General features: G+C 36.0%; 1 protein-coding gene across 8 annotated transcripts in view; it reads left to right on the top strand.

Annotated features, from left to right (window-relative positions):
* Positions 1-16,404, top strand: part of LOC128864587 (GTPase-activating protein skywalker) — a 111,775-nt gene that overhangs the window by 45,950 nt on the left and 49,421 nt on the right. For all 8 annotated transcript variants that reach the window (XM_054104332.1, XM_054104333.1, XM_054104334.1 and 5 more), the window contains 2 exons: positions 11,292-11,494; positions 13,598-13,802. In XM_054104332.1, the coding sequence (XP_053960307.1) occupies positions 11,292-11,494; positions 13,598-13,802 (408 nt within the window). The remainder of the gene's footprint in view (positions 1-11,291; positions 11,495-13,597; positions 13,803-16,404) is intronic.

The following is a 16,404-nucleotide window of genomic DNA, read 5'->3' on the forward strand; positions in this document are numbered from 1 at the left end:
GTCGTAAGGCACAAACGTCAGTATAAGTTTTTTATTTGAAGCGTAAACAACAATATTTTTACCACACTTGAAAATGTCGAATTTCGTGCCAAATAATGTGTTTTTGCGGGGAATTCTTCTTCATTATTTTAATATGAAGAAAAAAGCAGCCGAAAGTCATCGTATTTTGGTGGAAGTTTATGGTGAGCATGCTCTATCTGAGCGAACGTGCCAGAAGTGGTTTGCACGCTTTAAAAGTGGTGATTTTGGCTTGGAAGACGAAGAACGCGAGGGTGCGCCGCCAAAGTTCATGGATACCGAATTGGAGGAATTGCTCGATCAAGATCCGGCTCAAACGCAAGAAGAGGTTGCAAAAACTTTGGGAGTTGATCAATCAACCATTTCCAAACGTTTAAAAGCCATGGGAATGATCCGAAAGGTAGGCCATTGGGTGCCGTATGAATTGAAGCCAAGAGACGTTGAACGCCGTTTTATGGCATGCGAACAACTGCTTCAACGGCACAAAAGAAAGGGTTTTTTGCATCGAATTGTGACTGGCGATGAAAAGTGGGTCCATTACGACAATCCAAAACGTCGGGCAACGTATGGATACCCTGGCCATGCTTCAACATCGACGTCGGCGCAGAATATTCATGGCCTGAAGGTTATGCTGTGTATCTGGTGGGACCAGCTGGGTGTTGTGTATTATGAGCTACTGAAACCGAATGAAACGATTACGGGGGATGTCTACCGACGACAATTGATGCGTTTGAGCCGAGCACTGCGAGAAAAACGGCCGCAATACGCCGATAGACACGACAAAGTTATTTTGCAACATGACAATGCTCGGCCACATGTTGCACAAGTGGTCAAAGCATACTTAGAAACGCTCAAATGGGATGTCCTACCCCACCCGCCGTATAGTCCAGACCTTGCGCCATCCGATTACTATCTCTTCCGATCGATGCAACATGGCCTGGCTGACCAGCACTTCCGTAATTACGATGAAGTCAAAAAATGGATCGATTCGTGGATTGCGGCAAAACCGACCGAATTTTTCACAAAGGGAATCCGTGAATTGCCAGAAAGATGGGAAAAAGTAGTAGTAAGCGATGGACAATATTTTGAATATTAAATTTGTAACCATTTTACGTCAATAAAGTTTCAAATTTCGAAAAAAAACCGCACGAACTTATTCATAGTCCTATTATTTTATTTTATTCTATTGTCATATTATTTTGTTTTACCAATTATTTTAATTATTTCATTTTGTAACTTTTTAAAATTATTTTTATATTACTTTTTTAATTTTATTTTATTGTTTTTTATTTAATTTTTTATTTGTTATTATTATCTTATGTTATGTTTTCATGTTATGTTAATTTAAATTTTCTTATTTTATGGCTTTATTTTATTTTATATTTAGTTGTCTTATTTTATTCTATTTTGATATTATTTTATTGTATAGATTTTTTTTAAATTCTTTTATTTTATAGTTTTTTTTAATGATTTTTATATTTATTTTTATTGTTTACTTTTTTGTTTATTTTCTTTATTCCTCTTTCTTTTTTATTATCTCCTTATGTTATGTTATGCTATTTCAGGTTATGGTGCGTTATGTTATATTATTTAATGTTAAGTTTTATTATTTTATTGCTATATTTTATTTTATATTATTTACTATACATCATACATTTTGTCTAATTTTTTATATATTTTTTTTATTTAAATTTATAATTTTATTTTTTTTAATTTTTTATATTTTTAATTTTAATCTTTTGTAATTTAATTTTATCTCATATAATTTATTTGTCTTCCATTTAGTTTTTTTGATTATTTCCTCTTGTTCTCTATCATACTTTATTATTATTTTCTTTTCCATTTTTTATTACTCATTTTATTTTAATTATGATCAAATTTGTATCTTTTTATCCTAAAATACAACCAACTTTAATTATCATTATAAATAGCGGTTTTCCCCGACAATTGCCGATAAATCTTGCAGTGTTATGATTTTATAATAGGACTATGAATAAGTTCGTGCGGTTTTTTTTCGAAATTTGAAACTTTATTGACGTAAAATGGTTACAAATTTAATATTCAAAATATTGTCCATCGCTTACTACTACTTTTTCCCATCTTTCTGGCAATTCACGGATTCCCTTTGTGAAAAATTCGGTCGGTTTTGCCGCAATCCACGAATCGATCCATTTTTTGACTTCATCGTAATTACGGAAGTGCTGGTCAGCCAGGCCATGTTGCATCGATCGGAAGAGATAGTAATCGGATGGCGCAAGGTCTGGACTATACGGCGGGTGGGGTAGGACATCCCATTTGAGCGTTTCTAAGTATGTTTTGACCACTTGTGCAACATGTGGCCGAACATTGTCATGTTGCAAAATAACTTTGTCGTGTCTATCGGCGTATTGCGGCCGTTTTTCTCGCAGTGCTCGGCTCAAACGCATCAATTGTCGTCGGTAGACATCCCCCGTAATCGTTTCATTCGGTTTCAGTAGCTCATAATACACAACACCCAGCTGGTCCCACCAGATACACAGCATAACCTTCAGGCCATGAATATTCTGCGCCGACGTCGATGTTGAAGCATGGCCAGGGTATCCATACGTTGCCCGACGTTTTGGATTGTCGTAATGGACCCACTTTTCATCGCCAGTCACAATTCGATGCAAAAAACCCTTTCTTTTGTGCCGTTGAAGCAGTTGTTCGCATGCCATAAAACGGCGTTCAACGTCTCTTGGCTTCAATTCATACGGCACCCAATGGCCTACCTTTCGGATCATTCCCATGGCTTTTAAACGTTTGGAAATGGTTGATTGATCAACTCCCAAAGTTTTTGCAACCTCTTCTTGCGTTTGAGCCGGATCTTGATCGAGCAATTCCTCCAATTCGGTATCCATGAACTTTGGCGGCGCACCCTCGCGTTCTTCGTCTTCCAAGCCAAAATCACCACTTTTAAAGCGTGCAAACCACTTCTGGCACGTTCGCTCAGATAGAGCATGCTCACCATAAACTTCCACCAAGATACGATGACTTTCGGCTGCTTTTTTCTTCATATTAAAATAATGAAGAAGAATTCCCCGCAAAAACACATTATTTGGCACGAAATTCGACATTTTCAAGTGTGGTAAAAATATTGTTGTTTACGCTTCAAATAAAAAACTTATACTGACGTTTGTGCCTTACGACAGTAGCTCTCCAATGAATGTTTGGAAATGTGGATCGATGGAATAATAATCAAGTTACGCCATCTGTTGTAAAACCGCACGAACTTATAAATAGACCTATTAATTTATTTACAACTCAAGTTTATGGCTAAAATCAATCATTGCGCCAGAAACTCGTGAATTATGCCGGTCCTTATAATTCCACAATTAACCTAATAATAATAATAATCATACATAAATACCTGCATACAAATGGCCGCTTAATCTTATCTTAATTGCATTCTTTATCAACACTCAAAGCAAATAAGCAAGTGGCCCATTTGATTTTTGTTTATATCGTAAATTAACTTATTGCCTCAAGCGAAAGATTCTGACGCTCAGCTGACAAAAAATAAATATATGCAGTTGTTAATCGATCAAAAGTATTTTAGGTACATAATTAGACAAAATAAAAACGCTTGCGAGTGTGTAACCTATTTTTCCATACACATGCGAATTAAAAATATGTTTGTTATTTGTGTACGATAACTGAGTGTTGTGCAAAAGCTGTATTTGTGTTTCCGAATTTTATGAAGTTTGGAATTCACTAAGTTCTCTAATTTTTATCACTACAAATCACTTACTTTTCTCATTTTGTATCTGTGCATGTAAATATTCGCATACTTGTGTGTATGTATGTATATATGCTAACCACTTGACAAACTCACACCGATACCAACAAAAAATAATATCAGACCTCGAATGATAGCTTCATCACCAATCAACGCACATAGCTTTTGCATATGACCAGCGCTCAACACAAGATAATTGTTTGTCTGTACATGGAACACACGAATAAACATATGTACATATGTACCTACATTTGTAGCGGGCAGTGCGATAATTTCTGTGCAAAAATATGTATGCAGGTATGTGAGCGTTGATTGATTTTATCAGCTCAGCTTTCCTTCTGCTATCAAAAATAAAATAAGAATAAAAAATTACTTTTCGCAGCTATCACATGGAATTTGGGCTCGCTACAACTTGGTATTTTTTAGTTTTATTATTTTTTTTGTGGTTTTATTATTAACAGAACATTCAGGTATTTATTACAACATTGAATGAGAGAAATGCGGCAAAACGTTCCACTATTTACTCTTTGTGTTCTTGACCCAAAGTGATTCATTCGCTGCCTTTCTTGCTATGCTATGCCATTTTACGTAGTTAACATAGTTAATTCAGCAAATTTCTAAATCGAATTATTAATTAGCCATACAAATATTTTGTTTGTCTAAATTTATTTAATTGTAACTTTTGTGCTCGCATCAGCGTCATGCACACCCCCAAGCCTTGTTTATAAGTCAATTAGTATGTGAGTGGCAGTGTAGCCGTTTGAATGAATACTCAAATAAAAGAGAGCCTCTGTGTATGTGATAACAGTCACGTAGAGAAAAAAATCTATTGTTAAAAAGGCAGGAAGGCAACATTGACGCAGTCGCTCGCTCACATCAATGGTTTTACGATTTCATTATATGCCAAATTGTTTACACACACACACATACATGCAGACATACATTGCATGGGAATAAAATTTTTACGCACATGCTGAATTTTTTTGTGTTATTATTGGGAGGTTGAATTAGTTTTAAAGGTGACACACAGATGGCGCTATTTATCACTTTATCGCGTTGGCAATACTGAATATATATTCATGACAAAGCCTCATCCCTAGGCTTTGTTTATCAGTATCTGTCATTTCGCTGAAGTATAAACAACGCAGTGTTTTCGTGCTCCGAGTATGTCAACTTTCGTGCCGTCGAAACGCAATTTGCGGGAAGCTTTGCTTTTCTGCTTCAATTTGAAAAAAAATACAGCCCAAGCCCGTGAATTGCTGCTGGAGGCCTACCCAGACCATACTCCGTCGACTTCAACATGTGAGTACTGGTTTCGACGACTCAAAAGTGGTAATTTTCACACCGAAGACAAGGAGCGTCTTGGCCAGCCCAAAAAGTTCGAGGACGCGGAATTGGGGGAATTGGTAAACGAGGACTCGTGCCAAACCCAAGAAGAGCTTGCTGAATCATTGGGCGTTGATAAATCAACCGTTTGCAAGCGTCTAAAAGCGATGGGAATGATCCAAAAGCAAGGACATTGGGTCCCGTACGAGTTGAAGCTGCGCGACGTCGAACGGCGACTTTTTACGTGCGAATTGCTGATCGAGCGACAAAATCGGAAGGGTTTTTTCCATCGGGTGGTGACTGGCGACGAAAAATGGATCCACTACGATAACCCAAAACGCAAAAAATCATGGGGCTTGCCCGGCCACGCATCAACGTCGACGGACAAGCAGAATATTCACGGCAAGAAAATCATGCTCTGCATTTGGTGGGATCAGGTCGGCGTCGTATATTTTGAGCTGCTCCAACCGGGCGAAACAATCACGGGGGATCGTTACCGATTGCAATTGATGCGTTTAAGCCGGACATTGAAAGAAAAACGGCCGGAAACGGTAAAAAGGCACGACAAGGTTATTTTGCAACATGACAACGCTCTGCCGCATGTTGCTCAACCTGTCAAAAAATACCTTGGAACGCTTGGCTGGGAAGTGTTACCCCACCCGCCGTATAGTCCAGACATAGCTCCCTCCGATTATCATTTGTTCTGGCATATGAGTCTCGATTTGGCGGACCAGCGGTTCTCCTCGTACGAGGCTACCAAAATATGGGTTGAGTCATGGATAGCCAAGCAGCGGCCAGAATTTTGGAGAAACGGCATCCGGAAATTGCCCGAAAGATGGGCGAAAGTTGTAGCCAGCGATGGCCAATACTTCGAATAAAATATTTTGTACCGTTTTTTCACAATAAAGCCCCAAATCTTCGAAAAAGACCTTTAAAACTAATTCAACCTCCCAATAGTTTGCTTATTTTTTTGTATTTCCGAATAAATCGCAATAAGTTGTTAGAGAGCTTATTTGCGAGATGGGGTAGTTCTGCATACCGTTAACATTCACGTATTGGTGCTATGAAAAATTAATATTGTGGAGATCTCATATGTTTTCAGTGAGAGCAAATAAGTTCGGCTTTCGCAAAGGGCCCCTCAGTGCCACCCAGTCACGATTGGGCGAAGTATTCACACACTAATAGCCTTTGGTTCCGATTGCAGAGAGAGAGAGAGTGAGAGAGAGAGCGAAAGATAGTGTGTGTGTTGTAAGGAGTACCTGTCGACTATGGTTAAACTTAATATCTGTTTCTTATTGGAATGCTACGATTGCGTAGTGTTCTGGATATTGAGTGGCGAAAAGCATAATGAAAACATTTTTTTATTATTATTTGATAAATATTACTGTACAACTAATTAATTTCGTATTTTTTTTGTTAAAAAACCCATTAATTTAAGTATAAAAGTGAAAAAATATTTTATTCAAAATATTGCCCATCGGAAGCGGCAACTTTTTCTCATCTTTCAGGAAATTTATGGATTCCATCCAAAAAAAACTTTTCAACTTTTGCGCCGAGAAAGTCGTCAAACCGTTTTTTAATACCTTCAACATTGGTGAACCGTATTCCAGAAAGGTAATTCTGCATCGACCGAAACAAGTGGTAGCCAGAAGGAGCTATATCTGGGCTATAAGACGGGTGAGGTAGAATTTCCCATCCGGCATTTTCCAAATAATTTTTGATCGTCCTGCAACATGTGGCCGAGCATTGTCATGGTGGAAAATCAATTTCTCGTGTCTGGTCGCCCATTCTGGCCGTTTTTCGACTATTGCTTGCTTCAAACATATCATTTGTTGCCTGTATAGCTCTCCCGTGATCGTCTGGCCTGATTTTAACAGCTCATAGTACAGCACACCCTTCTGATCCCTCCAAATACAGAGCATTACCTTCAAACCATGAATATTCGGTTTTGGTGTCGATTTGGCTGGCTGGCCTGGCTTCACATATGATTTTTTACGTTTTGGGTTGTCGTAATGAATCCACTTTTCATCGCCAGTGACAATACGATGCAAAAACGATTTCTTTTTGTGCAAAATGCAAAATCGTCTCTCAACGTTTCTTGGCTTCAATTCGTGTGGCACCCAATTTCCTTGTTTGTGAATGTATCCGGCTGTTTTTAAACATCATTTGTTGAATGACTTCCAATGTTTTTCCAAGTTCTTCTTGAGTTTAACATGGATCTTGATCGAGTAGTGCTTCCAATTCTTCGTCTTCAAACTTTTTTGATGGACCTGATCGCTCTTTGTCTTCTGTGTCAAAATCACCACTTTTAAATCGTGCAAACCCCTGCTGAGACTGTTGAAATAGAGTGTTATTTTTTTTTTCTTTTTTTTTTTTTTTTGGTTTAGTTGTTGTTTTTCCAAGGGATTTGAACTCCCTTTAAATGCTGTGAATAAATATGAATCAGTTCAAAAATGGCGTCAAAGATAAATATGTTAGGTTAGGTTAGCCTGGTTGGCAAGACCTTTTGGTCCCTACCGATACCGATGGAGACCGACCTGGTCTGTTAGAATACCTATGATAGTTGTGCAGTCCTTTCGCGAGAGTTTTAGTACGAATTGAGTCAGTTTTTTGTTGTTAGTTCTGCACATGACTTTTTCTCTTTTGCATGTGGTCAGATTAGTCCACTTAGCGTCCACCGCAATATGAGCTTATTGCTTTTATAACTGCCTGACTGTCCACGTATACATATATTAATTGTTGAGTTCTTTCTTGTTCTAGTGTAGGCTAGCTCCGCGGCTTTCCCCACAGACAAAAACTTCCGCTTGGAAAATACTGCTGTGGCTGCCTTATCCCTAGTTTTGAGCAGTAATACCTGCACCCGCTCCGTCTAAAGTTATAGAGCCGTCTGTATAGATGTGAAAAGTCCTATGGCCAGGCTTCATGCCTTTATGCCATCCCCCCTCAATTGTGGTACGGAACCTTCTCTCCCAATTAAAGTACGGAGTCATGTAATATGTGCAACCTGAGCTCCACTTTCCTATTGAGCTGTGTCCGAAGGTTCTGCAGGTGAATACCCCAGCAGCCACTAACCTTCTTGCGGATTTCGCTGCCAGATTTTCCGCCATAAGGTCAATAGGTGGCATGCTGAGTATAATTTCCAGCGCCGCCGTTGGAGTGGTTTTCATCGCTCTTGTTATGCACAGAGCAGCGAGTCGTTGAATTCTTTCCAGTGGCATTAAGTATGTCAGTTTTCTGCTCGCAGTCCACCATACTAAGGCCCCATACAGCAATATCGGTCTAACTACTGCCGTGTAGCACCAGTGCATCAGAGAGGGTGATAGACCCCAAGTCACGCCCAGCATTATTTTACAAGCGTACAACGCATTACTGGCCTTTTTCACCCTTTCCTCAACATTGTGCTTCCACAGCAATTTACTCCGAGGTACCTTGCATGATCTTTGAGAAGTAGTTCGTTGTTGACCTGCTTAGCTTCGGGGGGTTCCACGTCGGGACCTTGTACTTTCTGGTAAAAAGTACCATGTCCGTATTTCCGGCGGTTATACCTAGCCCTGCGCGAAATGTCCATTGGTGTACCGTTTTAAGTGTGTTATTCATCACATTACTGATGGTGTCCAGGTACCTTCCCGTAACTACTATAGCTATGCCATCTGCATATGCCACTAGTTTTGGTGCCCCTCCGTTAAATTTCTTGAGCAGCTCATTTGCTACAAGCAACCATAATAGCGGCGATAGTACCCCACCTTGCGGAGTGCCTCTGCATACATATTTGGTGACGCTCGTATCGTTCCATTCCGCTCTTATCTTCCTGCTATCTAATAGCTGCCTTATCCAAAGATAAATCGCGGGTTGCACATTAAGTGTCTATGATATTTTAAATAGCATCTTTCGTCACGTTGTTAAAGGCCCCTCATATATCTAGGAATACTCCTAGAGCATAGTCCTTATATTCTAACGCCTGAATGTGTTAAAAAATTATTAAATTATTCCGTATGGCTCACAACTACATCTGCGTGATTGCTATAGGAGTTAATCAAGAATGATAGAAACAAGATTGCGCCCAACAGAGAGCGCGTGACGTCATCCTAGCCTAGTAGTGCAGTGTTGCCAACTCTTTGCTCTTGGCAATAAATTTAATGCTTTTTTATACTCAAAACGCGAACATTTTTTTTTTTTGGTTTGGTGTTTGTTCCCTTTTTTAGTTTGAAGCTACCAAAACTGTAAGTTAACAAAAAAGTTGTATTTTTAAAAAACTGTTAAAAAAGCCACTCTGAGAAGATTTTAGTGATATTGAAAATTTGTTGATTCTTATAGAATTTGATGTTTTGAAAGTACAAATTTAGTTTCTTGCTTCTTTTGAAGCTACGCAAGAATATTCGATCTTCTTCTCTCAACTATTATTAACATTTAACACCTTTTTATAAATTTAAAAAAGCCTTTGAATTCACTGAATACGAATTAAAGCTATAGAGATGTATTCATGGTAAAAATAACCACAAAAATAGCAGATAATACTGCAGAAACCATAACGACCTTTTTGAAAAAGGAATACCTTATTTTTTTACATAACCCCAAATATAGCAAACGAGTGTTTTTCGGCCCTTTTTCAAAGATCACTCATTGGGCTAGTGTGACTTCACTGAAATTTTCAAGGCGGCAAGGCATGGCAAATATGTTCACGGATGGCTCGAAATTGGACGGAAGGGTTGGTGGAGGAGTATTCTGTAAGGAGCCTCCCATCAAACTTAAATTTAGGCTTCCGGGCCACTGTAGTGGTATACGCAATTAAGGAAGCGGTGGACTGGTTGCTTACCTCGGTAATTACCGTTAAGGAAGTAAATATTTACTTCGATAGCCAAGCGGCAATTAGGGCCTTGGGCTCGTTGTTTGTGCGTTCGAGATTGGTCGGAGAATGTCTGGCTAGTCTCCCTCCCATTTCGTCGCGAAATGAGAGAATTGGGGTTCCCTTAAGAACCTGTGGTCTGCTCCTGGAAAGATGGGCCTTGAGTCAACTCAGCGAGCGCTGGGCTAGTGTGCCAACGAGCAAGGTCGCGAGATCCTTCTGGCCACGGGTAGATCGGGGACGCGCGAGGGAACTCCTAAGGCTAACAAAGCCCTAGCTCTCGAATTTGGTGGGTATTCTTACCGGACATTGTCCGTTATGTGTTCATGCCGTGAGACTTGGGATTGCCTCAAGTCCGTCGTAAATTGCATGGTCTTCATCGCCTCTAATCTCAAGGCTCCTTCCTTCCCTTCTCCTTTCTCCTCTCCTCTGTATGGCATCATAACGGACGAATTTTCAATATTTGTCCAAGTGAGCCCTAAGCTAGGGCAGCCATTTAACCTAACCTAACCTAACCTAGCTCAATCATGCTTTTTCATTTTCGTTTTCTACAATAGGTCGGTCCCTCTACCTAAGCAAAAGAGAGTCTGTTGATATTTGTAACTCAAAAATGTGCCCTAAATTTGTTGCCTAGGATATAATTTGAATAACATTTTTTTTAAATAACAACTTGTTTTTTATTATTGATTGATAAGAATTTAAACTAAGTGGTTATCTAAATAGTGATTCATTAGAAAAAAAAATATAATTACCAATAATTGTCAACACTTCCCATGCACTATCGCAATGTCCAATCACGCTAACGCAATATTTCTAATCTCATCAGCTTAAGTGTTTTGACACCCTCGTGCACTGGGAATGTTTGAAAATACGGCATGAATGCTATTTAGGTACTCGAAATCTATACAAATGTACATACGTACATATTCCACTCAATCCACTTACGTGCTCACTATTTTCTATTTTTTAAGCAGGTTGAAGAATTGAAGAAGATTTTGTCTGTGATGAATATTCTACCTAAATAACACTTTTTGAGGGATGTGACGGGTGTGATTTTCGGTAGAAAACAGGTGTTAAAGGACAAAAAAATAGAATAAAAATAAAAAATTACGTGGAATATGCTTAGAAATGTATGTAAAAAATTAGCAAAAAAATACAAAAAACAAAAACTGCAAAAACAAAACAAAAAAAAAAACACAGACATTTTTGTTTTTTGCAAAACTCTCATCAAGGCCTACCCCAACGACTTATTCTCTTTCTGCTACTTTCTTATACAGCTGCCATTACTAACATCAAAAGCGCTTATCTCTCATTTAATTCCTTTTTTGTTTTTTTCTTTATTTGAAGGCAAAGAACCAGCCTTGCGTTCGTTCACCGAAATACAACAGTTACTCCAGCAAGGCAAGAAACGTGAGGTGAAGAGTATTCTGCGTGAGAATTCATGGCCTATCAATTCGCCCATACGTGCGCAGCTATGGCCGACGCTGTGCGCTCAACATCAGACGAAACAGAATATGTTGGATGGTTTCTATTGGGATATGGTGCATCAGGTGAGTGGTCAAATGAAATATTCAAATGCAATATATGTACGTGCAGGTATATGTTTGATGAAACGGACTACCAGTTATTCGAAACAAACTCAGATCCCTATAGAGTGTCAGGCGGACTAAGGAGAACTCGTTAGATATTAAATATTCTTACATTACGATGGTCAAAATAACAGGTCTACATGGTATTTTTTTGTTTCCGATGTACGGGGGCAGTTTTACTTTTTGCAGACTACGATTACCATAAAACGCGAGGATCTCATTTACGCGTTTTTGAAATGAGTATCTCTTCATGACCAAGTTTGCGTGAGCCTATAGTAACAACTGTCTGTAAAAAAACAGAAGTAATAAAAAAAATTAATAAATAAAAAATAAATAAACACAAAACGGACAATAAATACAAAAAAAAAAAAAAATAAACCAAAAAAGGCAAATAAAAAATCAAACAAATTTAACTAATAAAAAAAAAGATAAAAAAAAAATAAAAAAATAATATAAAAAAAGAATGAAAAAATAATGAAATGACAATAAAATTAAATAAAACATAAATCCAAGTAAATCAATAAAAAAAATTAATAGAAAAGAATATTAAGAGAAAAAAGAAATACAAAGAATTGAAAAATAAAAAATTGGTAAATGAAAAAATAGCTGAATAAAAAAAATACAAAAAAAGTAGATACAAAAAAATTGAAATTAAATAAAATATTACAAAAAAAAATGGAATAAATAAAAACAATAAAATAAATAAATATATAAAAACAAAGTTATGAAAAAATTAACTAATATATAAAAAAATGTATAAAAAAACTAAAAGAAAAAAAAAATTAAAAAAAAAAATAAAAAAAGAAATAAAAACGAATAATCAAAATATAATAAAATATCACAAAAAATAATAATAGATAAAAAAATTAAAGTAAAAGACAAATCAAAAAATTTAAATAAAAAAAATAAATTAATAAAAAAAAGTAAATTAATTAGAAAAGAAAGTAAAAATAAAAAATTGATAAATGAAAAAATACAAAAAAATTAAAATTAAATTTAATAATTACAGAAAGAAAAACTAAAATAAATAAAAACAATAAAATAAATAAATAAGTAATATATATAAAAACAAAAGTTATAAAAAAAGTAAATTAATATATAGGGTTTTCCAATAAGAGGAGTTATTTTGATATGTTGAAAATAAACGTTGTCAAAATCACCAAACCATCCAATTCCGGCCATAAAAAATCGTAAATCATCTCTCGATAGCGCAATCCATTCACCAATAACCTGTTATTGGAAAATCTTTTATAATAAAAAATTATTAAAAAAAATTAAATAAAGATTTATGAAAACGAATACAGGATTGCCCATATTCGACGGATCTTCAGCCATTTCGATGACTCTTTAGGCCCATTCCAATCGGCGAGGCTTGTCCGCAGGCAACAATCTTTGCGTCAATTGAATCTTATACGCGAATAAATGCAAATCAATGCGGATAATTCGTTGTAAAGTGGTCCGAGCAATGCCCAACTGCTGAGAACGGCGATTTTGGGATGTTCTTGGCGACGTCTCAACACTGGCCCGTACAAAAGCAATATTCTCATCCGATCGCCTTGGTCGGTTTTGATTTGGCCTCTTTGGATTAGAAAGAGCATCACCAGTCGAAACTGGTGTTCTTAGAAGGCGCACTTTTCACATTATTTAATTTTTTATACGCACGTTGAGTTTTCACAATTGACTTCTTTTGTTGAATGTTAATTTCAACAATTTGAGAGCGCTAACGTGGCGTGTACTGTTCCATGGTAAAAATCTGCTTGGACTGACGCTTTCAACGCGGTATGTCATTAAGCGATCTGACGCCTCTGGGGCCCGTCGAATATTAACAACCCTGTAAAAAATATATTAAAATATCACAAATAATTGCTTTGAAAGATTTACCTCACTTTTGATTCACGAGATTGCGTGTTTGAATAAATAAATAAAAAACTCTTCATAAGCCATTTATGTAGGAGTTGCAGAGTTGTGCTAGGCAAATAACGCAACCAATAAAACATAACTCACTTCTCATATTGAATGCCCTTCTAAACAATGTTTCCTTACTTCTCTTTTTCACTTTCACAGGTCTTTGGCACAACGGAGCTCTCTGAAAAACCGATCATGCTACCAGCCTTCGTCGATCCCGCTCACTGTTTAACCTATCACCTTACACGCACCGGGCGCGCCGTAGCCGATCGTATTGTGAATGTACTAGGCTACGATTGCCCCGATATTACGTACAGTCCAGTATTGTATCCGATTACATCGATTCTTTTGCATTTCATGTCGGGTGAGTACGAAAAATGTAAATATGTAAATAAATACTTACACCTATAAAGAGAGCAGTCACAAGTATGTACATATACATACATACATATGTATCATTTGAGTGCTGAGATAATGAGAAAGCGCTCGTAGTGAACTTCTCCAATTTGCAATGAAATTTTCTGGTGCACGAGAATTATCTACCTGTAAAACGGTAGCCATAAAACAGTTTTTATAAAAAATAGTTTAGCTTTTTATAATATTGTATGGTTGTTGTCATACTCAGCAAAAATCGTATTTAATAAACAAATTTTTACACGGTTTGCAAGAAAATTAATTTGTTCCTTTTTCCACATTGTTATTTTTGCCTTTTATTATTTTATTGTAGCTGCTTGAATAATTCACGTTTTCGGAGCATTTTACACAGCTGCTGTTGCCTGTTGTTGTTTATTTTGTCGAAACGTTAAAATTAGTTTTACAAATATTTAACTGTTTAAAAATACTTTCCTCTGTGTAATTTGTATAAATTACAAGTACTTGGGGGCAGTAAAGTTTCTTTTGTTAATTTAGCGCTGTTTACGATTTTATATCTGTTATTTACTTTTAAGTTTGAGTGATTGTTTACTTAAATGGAGCACATACATTTTGTGTATGCTGTATATCTGTACGCTACAATCTTGTAAGATTTAAAATACTTACATGTATGTATGTACATTTGTAGTTTGCATCATTCGATAGTTCCTCAAATTTTGCTTTCCTCTCTGAATTTAAATTAATTATCAATTGCCTGTGAGAATTTTTCGTTAGCTGAAATTTGTTGTAATTATTTGCCTTGCAAGTAGATTTGTGTGTATGTAGATGGAGGGGTATGTTCCAAGAGGAGCGACACAAATTACCGTAACTAAGTTAGTGAGAGAGGTCAGGTGAATAATAGCAGCCTTTTTAATGCCTGATGTGAATCAGAAATAAAAAAAATTAAAAAAATTAAAACAAAATTCATAAAAAAGTCAAAAAAAAAATAAATAAAATAAAAAAAAATTAAAAAAAATTAGGTGTTAAAAAAAAACAAAAAAAAAAAAAAAAATTAAAAAGTAAAAATAAGAAATTTAAAACATTTACACAAGAAAAAAAAAAGCCAAAATGGGTATGCAGCGATCGTTCTGCATAATAACCCGCAAAACTCGATCATGTGAAGTTTCAAAAGATAAACTGAAATGTGTCTTGAAATACTTATCAGTGGGTTTTTATACATAACTCTTAATTGAAGGACGAAAAGCGTAGTGTTTTTTTAGTTTGCGCTGAAAATCTTAAAAATCTAGTAATGAACCGATCGTTTTTCCTTGGTCGTTTTTAGTTCATCGATAATATTAATTTAAACTTAAAACTGAATCTGTTTTCCTAAACTTAAACTTAATTATTTTGCATTGAAAGCTTTAAAATTTCAAGCCTTACTAAATGTGTGCATTTTGCCTGCTTTTTTTTCTCTTTATCTTGTTTACTTACTTAAGTGCACTCATTTTTAATAACTAAAATAAAAGATCTCAGTAAATAAATCTTTAACTTTCTTCTACAACTAAATGTTTTTGTTTAAAAATTCAATGAGGTAAATTTATTTGTTTTTACCTTTTTTTACCGTTTTTACTTTTTTTTGCAACCGAAGCTGAAGGCTTTTGTTAAATTATTATTGTTTTTTTTCCTTGATCATTCCTCTCGGGGGCATAGCGCGTTGTTGTTTTCGCACTGTCCCATGAGATGTCGGTATCTGCTAGTTCGCGCACCATCGACCTTCTCCAAATGTTTTTTAGTCGACCGCGACCTCTGCTCCCTTGCGGGTCCCAGTCCAGTGCTATTCTCGTGATGGTATCTGGTGGTTTTCTCAATGTGTGACCTATCCAACGCCACTTTCTTCGTTCGTTAATCTCCACAGTGCGTCGTTACTGATTTGCTAAATTATGTCCATGGCACACAACTTTGTTGTTTTTTTAAAGCTTGAAATAATATATTTTACCCTAAAAACTAGAGTTTCTTCCATAGATATTTTTAAGAGAAATTTTTGCTCTACCACCAGGAGTTTTTGGTGAAAAGCTCAATGAAACACAAAATTTGTTTACCGACAAAGTGAAAAATTGTAAGTGTTTCCTTAGAAACTTGTTTTTAGCGAAAGATTAAAGCTGTTTCCTAAGTATTCATTTTTTTACAAGAATTTATATCTTTTTTGTTCGCATAATTTTTGATTTTGTTTAGAGTTTTCCTAGATTTTTTTCTTAAAATTAAAGTTTGTTCCATAAAATAAATCAAAAAACATACAAAGATGATCGGAAGGAGTTGCCGGCCCGTTTGGCTATTTAAACACAGCTAAAAATTTCACCACATAAAAAAATGTATTCTAAATTGATTTAATTTAGTTTCAAATGGTTTTGGTGTGGTGAAGTCGGATTTTACTGGAGGAACGAACCAGGATTGCAGTTTCTTGTCTTTAAACGTTCTTTATATAAATTTTTAATACAAAATAAAAAATCAATAATTTTCGTATACAATCTTTTATACATAAAAATGAATGTTTGACTGTATGTTATCGATGAACTCAAAAACTACTGGAGGGATTATTATAAAAATTGGAATATATA

Source organism: Anastrepha ludens, chromosome 5 (assembly GCF_028408465.1).
Source record: "Anastrepha ludens isolate Willacy chromosome 5, idAnaLude1.1, whole genome shotgun sequence".
NCBI classification, from domain to species: Eukaryota; Metazoa; Arthropoda; class Insecta; order Diptera; family Tephritidae; genus Anastrepha; species Anastrepha ludens.